The sequence below is a fragment of the Triticum aestivum genome, chromosome 5B, assembly GCF_018294505.1.
Source record: "Triticum aestivum cultivar Chinese Spring chromosome 5B, IWGSC CS RefSeq v2.1, whole genome shotgun sequence".
In the NCBI taxonomy this organism is placed as follows: Eukaryota; Viridiplantae; Streptophyta; class Magnoliopsida; order Poales; family Poaceae; genus Triticum; species Triticum aestivum.
In genome coordinates this window covers 487802198-487808826 of record NC_057807.1, presented here as the reverse complement: position 1 = coordinate 487808826, position 6629 = coordinate 487802198, and the positions used below count along the sequence as shown (strand labels likewise).

General features: G+C 42.5%; 1 protein-coding gene across 6 annotated transcripts; it reads right to left on the bottom strand.

Moving 5' to 3' along the window:
• Positions 1 to 225: 225 nt before the first annotated feature.
• Positions 226 to 3973, bottom strand: LOC123112696 (uncharacterized). 6 transcript variants are annotated; one of them, XM_044533763.1, is made up of 6 exons: positions 3668 to 3973; positions 2917 to 2991; positions 1947 to 2819; positions 979 to 1626; positions 517 to 598; positions 226 to 480 (listed from the first exon to the last, which is right to left on the bottom strand). In XM_044533763.1, exons 1-5 carry the CDS (start codon positions 3774 to 3776, stop codon positions 522 to 524), a joined length of 1782 nt encoding a protein of 593 aa, XP_044389698.1. In that variant the 5' UTR covers positions 3777 to 3973; the 3' UTR covers positions 226 to 480; positions 517 to 521. The 6 variants fall into 6 exon arrangements, with proteins under 6 accessions (XP_044389698.1, XP_044389700.1, XP_044389697.1 ...); XM_044533765.1 differs by having other exon boundaries at positions 226 to 598; positions 3668 to 3688; positions 3722 to 3971; XM_044533762.1 differs by having other exon boundaries at positions 226 to 598; positions 3668 to 3972.
• Between the last annotated feature and the right edge of the window lie 2656 nt (positions 3974 to 6629).

Sequence of the window (6629 nt, the reverse complement as noted above, 5' to 3'; positions counted from 1 at the left end):
TCGTCCTTGGCCGAAATGGCCGAATTTCGGGAATTTCAAAAAATTCGGCAAAATCTCGGACGAAATTGCAAAATCAAAATTTGAAATTTTGGCCAAAATTTAACCGAAATTTGGCCGAAATTCGGCCGAAATTTGAACAAAACTTTAAATAAAATAGAGCAAAACATATCAGCACAACAACCATCAGGAGAGATCTTATAAACTTTAGCAAATAAGCTCTAGGGATTAAGAAAATTGAATCTGCCCAACATAACAGGCACACGTTAGCTATAATGTTGCCTCCAACATAACAGTTAACAATCCAACATAGCAGACACACATTAGTTATAAAATTGCCTCCAACATAACCCTTAACAGTCCAACATAACAGGCACACATTAGTTATAAAGTTGCCTCTGACATAAACCCTTAACCGTCCAGCATCAGTTCAACCATCACAGCATAGTTCAAAGTTTAAATAGTCCAGTACAGCCAAAAGACTTTAAAGCATTAAACATAGAAACATCTCCAAAAGACAACCATCAGCTTATTTGAAGCATCAGCTCCAAGCTTCCCAACATCCAAAAGCTTCTTGATATCCTTTGCTCACGTGCCATTTCTGGTTTGGAGAAAACAGAGGAAGGGTCATGATACAGAGTGCATACATCTAAGTAACTAGCAGTTCCAAGTAGCAACTAAAATACTGTGTTAAGTAGCAATTAGAACAACACTACTAAGTGATTGGTAGCAACTAGAACATCACTGGTATGTGATAAGTAGCAATTATAGCAACAATACAAGAAGATAAGTATCAATTACAGCAACACTACTAGGTGAGCAATTAGAACAGCAGTACTAAGCATACACAGTGAGCATAAACATTAGAGCACGAGAACAATTAAAGATCAACCTACTTAAAGAAAGCAATATACATCAAGCTATTTAAAGATCAGCCGCTTTGAACATATACATCAAGCTAGATTTTTCTAAGTAACAAACCTGAATCAGAAACACCAAAAAGAAGAGACTTATCAAATTTACGAGTAGAGGCTGTTGACGTTCTTGGTCTTCTTCCTAATAAGCCAGAAAGTGTGCATTGTTTTTGTGTATCAGCATACCTCATGGCCGTATAAAGTGGCCTCAATGAACTCAATACCCACTCTAGTGCGTTCCACCAAACATTACTAGACAAACACTCTTCAGCAAACACATACCCAGGCTCATACCTCCACTGACACTCCTTCCAATCCTTTGAAACCATCCACTCCCTAAATTTATCTTTCTTTGAATGGTAACTCTCAAGGAACATGAAGACAGTCCCAAAACGGGTGGCATTTGGTCTAATTAGTTCACCACCTATGTTCTTCTTCATGTTATCATGGAGGTTATTGTGCTTATGCATGAACCTACAGATTGTCTTGGCACTCTTGACTATCACATCAACCTCAGGAAATTTTGCTATATCTTTTAGCATAAGATTGACGGTATGGGCCGCACACGGTTGCCAAACAATATGAGAGTATTTTGGTTCTTCTATAAGGGTTTTGCAAGCTTTCTTATAATTGGATCCATTATCGGTTACTATTTGAACTATATGCTCATGCCCTATCTCTTCGACAACCTTTTCAATCTCTCTATAGATAAAGTCTGCAAAATTACGTAAAATGCATATATACCTAATGAGAACAAGCCATTAAGAACATAAAACAACTATAGGACAGATCCAAGTATTCAAGAACAATATTGTAATAACATACGTAAAATGCATATATACCTAATGAGAACAAGGCATTGAGAACATAAAACAACTATAGGACAGATCCAAGTATTCAAGAACAATATTGTAATAACATATGTACATACCTAATTAGAACAAAGCAAATATTTTAAGAACATAAGACAATTGTAGGACAGATCCAATTATTCAAGAAGCAAGTAAAGTGCTAAGAAGAGAAGGAAGAAGTAACCTGAATTCTGAGTTTGTCCGGATGCATCAATGGTATTGAGGAAGAACATTCGTGCATTACAATACACCATGAAGTTTATGATGCTCATTCCTGTAGGACCAGTCCAAGAATCGCACATAAGAGTCACACCAAAGTTCTTCCAGTCTTGTTTGAATTTTTGAAGAAACGAATTAGCTTCATCATAGTTGGCCTCCAAATATGGCCCATCAATCTCCTTCGCGGTTGGTATAGGAATAGGCCCTAATTGTTGAGTGATCTTCACAGCAGCTCGAAAGTATGGGCAATCAGCTTTACGTCCAGCAATATCATTGGCATGAAAAAACTTGGACCAAGCTAGACCAAGTGCATCTCTTGAATTAGGATCCAAAGCACTACTGATCTTGGGCTGCATAGATACTTTGTTGCTAGATAATTGCCTGTCAAAATAGGCGCTGATACTCCTTTTACCAACAGAAACATGCACATCACCCACACCCCCCTTGCCAATTCTCCTTTCAATTCTGCGAGAGACATTCGGGTCACGCAATGCTTCTCTAATATTCATCTGAATTTCTTCTTCATCATCATCTGGTACGTTAACCACCCCTCCTTTTTTATACAACCCTTCCATAATATTTCTTTCAATTCTCAGCCTGCTATTTTGTTTGTCTCTTTTCTTCCTCCTTGATTCATCCCGGCACTCTCTCATTGCATCTCTCACATTTCTTGGCACATTGGGACAGCTCCTCACATTACCTACAATACCACCAAGGTGCTCCGCGACACGGGTTGCACCTCCACCTTTGTGCTTTAGGCTGCAGTACGTGCAATCAAAACCCCCATAATACGGCCATGCATGGTTCCAAGGATCATATAAGTTATTGTCTTTAAGTCCTGCATTGCAAGGTTACAAACATCAGTTTAATTGAACCTAGCAAATAAAGATCATGGTTCCAATAGCATCGTGTGACCAAGCAAAGCATAGTAATACCTTTCCAAGGTCTTTGGGAACCACTTCCATTTGCATCCTGGTCGCCGCTGCCACTCCTATTTGCAGTTCCATTACCTGAAAATCACATGACAAAAGAACGACGGTCAGTTATAAAGAGTAGACAGCTAAGAAAGCAAACCTTTCTTACTAGGGTGTCCTGATATGAATGAGGAACAAAAACAGTACAGACAGATTATCTAGTTTAGATACTAAGGAATAAATAATTTATATACAAGCTGATGCTCTAGTACCGCTGGACATTGAAATTAATCAGTGGTCAACAACTACTTAGTTAAATACACAAACACAACTGAAGTTTATATTGGACGCGTTGTAGATCTAAATAAATGATCGATTCAAACATGGGATGCTTCTGCAAATATACAAGCCAGTGGTTGGATGTGATAATAAAAGCTTTAATTTTGTGCACAAGCCACTGGTTGTAACCACTTTTCTATTACCAGATCGTGGGCAACCTTTCTGACTACCAAATGCATGTACGTTTCAGATTATATACCAAGTCAAAACATTGTCAGAATCCTTGGTGACTACAAGATGCATGTGTATTTCAGATTAATGATGCCACTACTCTGTTCAAATCATCAAGAGTGAGTTTTTCTTACCCCTGTATGATATTGCAGCCTCTCATTCATCTAAAGAAGCACAAGTACTGAAACTGCATCTACGTACTGAAACTGAAACTGCATCTACGTACTTGATTGAGATGTATACGCATCAAGAAAGCTTGTACCTTCCCAAACAAGAGGACGCCCTCCATGCTGTTGTCGCTGCCCCATGCTACTGCCTCCATGGTTGGCTCGTGCACCATCAGCTTCGTTGCCGCAGCCGCCGAGCGCCATGCCCTTGTCTTGGAGCAGCGAATGGCACGAACTGGATGGGGTGGAGGCGAGGAGATGTGGAGGAAGGCGGGAGGCTAGTGAGCGCGTTGGCCGGACGCCGGAGAAGCTACGCTGGCGAGGATGTGTTCTGTGCGCAGCGGCGGCGCCGCCCACAGGAGGAGCGAGAGGAAAAATAGCGATTCTAGGGTTGGGACATTTGCGTTCGTGCTTTTATATGAGCAGAAGCGTAACATGAAGGCCCTAGAAGCTGGGCCGGGCAAATAAATTCAAACTGGGCCAAATAATTCGGACGAAAGGCCCATATACCGGGCCCAGGCGAGATGGCCGAAATTCGGCCGAAATTTAGTTTTTTCGGCCGAAAATCAAAACGCTGGGCATGTGACGTCGCCATGCTCACCGGCGGCCCAACTTTCCCCTGCATAGCCGCTCTCATGGCATGTGACGTCGCCATGCTCACCAGAGGCCCAACGTTTCCGGTCGCGCTTGGCTGCATATCTATCGCCAACAAGACAAATCATCTGCCACCCCTAGGGATGTAAGAGCATCTACCGCCCCCTGATTGACAGGATCTAACTACTGACTGTCGCAACGAGCAGAGAAACAGAGTAGAAAACAACGAATTTTGAGGACAATTGCGAATCAATTAAGGTTGGATCTGAAACGCAGGAGCTAGGGTTTGCCAGCCGGAACACGATGGCTCAAAGGGCCAAGCCCAGAATCATCCAGAATGCCCTCTCCACAAGCCGGAGGAGGGTTAAAAAGGAGGATGGAGCAGGTGAAAAGCACGACAACGACAGGTTCAGTTTACAGAGCTGCGGTAAAGTTCAAAAGAGACGTTACAACGGCCTGAACCGCACATCTAGAGATCTACGGCGGAGAGCGGGTCACTTTAGCGCGAAGCGGTACACGCGCCAGAGCCGTAGGATCGTAGATCGACGGTTGAAAATCACTTGGACAACTGAAACGGTACTGTTGCCCATCTAACTGTTGTCGCGGTTGCCACTGTCCTGACAATCCCCCCCCCTGCCGACAGTAGACTTGTGCTCAAGGCTGAAAACTGGGAAAAACTTTCTGTATGAAGGCTGCATCTTCCCAAGTGGCCTTGTCCGCTGGAAGGTTGATCCATTTGATCAGCCACTGCACCACTGGTATGCTGATGTCGCCCTGGACGCGTGGTATCAATTTGCGTTGCAGGATTGCTTCAGGTTGTATGAGAATGTGGCCATCATCATCCAACAGTGGTAGTTTAGGGTTGGGTACTGCATCAGGTCCAAGGTGCTTCTTGAGCTGACTGATGTCGAAGGTTGGGTGGAGTTTGCAATCATCAGGCAGGAGGAGCTTGTATGCTACAGCTCCAATTTTCTCTAGAACTTTGAAAGGTCCATAGTATTTTGAGTGGAGTTTCAAGTGTCTATGGATGCTGAGACTAGTGTGTCTGTAAGGCTGTAACTTGATGTATACCACATCCCCGACCTCAAGTTGTTTGTCAGATCTTTTCCTGTCAGCAAAGTGTTTCATCCTTTCTTGTGCTTTCAACAAGTTTTCTTTGATCTGCTGAGCAATTGTGTCTCTGTCCAGTTCAGCTTGTGTGTCTTCACCCTCCGGTGGAGGTAGCATGAGTTCAGCAATGAGTGGTGGTGGCTTGGCATACAGTGCCTGAAAAGGAGTCATTTTGAGAGAGGTGTGAAAACTTGTGTTATACCACCATTCAGCCATAGATAGCCACTTGTACCATTTCCTTGGATGTGCAAAAGCCATGCATCTCAAGTAATTTTCCAAGCATTGGTTCACTTTTTCTGTCTGTCCATCAGTTTGTGGATGATAAGAAGTACTAAGGTGTAATTTCACCCCCATTCTGGTGAACAGATTCTGCCATAGTTGGCTGGTAAAAATTCTGTCTCTGTCAGTAACCATGACAGTAGGAAGCCCATGCAGTTTAAAAATGTTGTCTGTAAAAGCTTGTGCTACAATTTTCACATTGATGGGATGTTTGAGGCCAATGAAATGAGCATATTTTGTGAACCTATCAACCACCACCAGAATGAGATCTTTATTGTCAGAGACAGGCAATCCTTCTACAAAATCCATGGATATGTGAGTCCATGCAAAATCAGGAACAGGGAGAGGCTGAAGTAGTCCAGGAGGAGGAAGATGGTGAGCTTTGTTGATCTGACACACAGGGCACTGTTGCACAAAGAATTTTACTGCTTGTCTAATGCCAGGCCAAGAGAACAGTATCTTTAAACTGTGATATATAACTCTTTCTCCTGAATGTCCTCCTAATTATGAAGTGTGAAATGATTGTAAGAGTGAAGATCTCAACTCATTGTTATTTCCAATGAGAATCTTTCCTTTATACCTCAAAACTCCACTAGTTAGGGTATATGGGGGGTGCCCTGGGAGCAATAGCTAATTCAGCTATTAAGTCAGAGCACTTCTGGTCATTTTTGTAACTGTTGACCACCTCTTTTATCCAAACAGGCACTGCAGTAGTGGTGGACAGTGTCTGTAGTGCATATTTAACTCTGGACAGAGCATCTGCTACTTTGTTTTCTTTGCCCTTCTTGTATTCCACTATAAATTTGTAGCCCAAGATTTTTATAAGCAGCTTGTGTTGAATTCCCTCAGTTAATTTCTGTTCTTGGATATGTTTAAGGCTCTGTTGGTCAGTTCTTATGATTATGGAGGAGGAGGAGGCAAAATAGTGTTTCCACTGTTTAAGTGCTTCAATGATGGCCAGGGCCTCCTTGTCATAAGTGGACCAGCCAGCTGCTTTGGGACCCAAGGATTTACTGAGGAAAGCTATAGGTTGTCCTTTTTGCATTAAAACTGCACCAATTCCATAACCAGAAG

Coding starts and splice junctions, on each gene's coding strand:
- LOC123112696 (XM_044533763.1), bottom strand. CDS start 3,776: ATGGCGCTCGGCGGCTGCGGCAACGAAGCTGATGGTGCACGAGCCAAC. Junction 2,992..3,667: donor GCGTCCTCTTGTTTGGGAAG/GTACAAGCTTTC, acceptor TGTGATTTTCAG/GTAATGGAACTGCAAATAGG. Junction 1,627..1,946: donor CGGACAAACTCAGAATTCAG/GTTACTTCTTCC, acceptor GTAATTTTGCAG/ACTTTATCTATAGAGAGATT.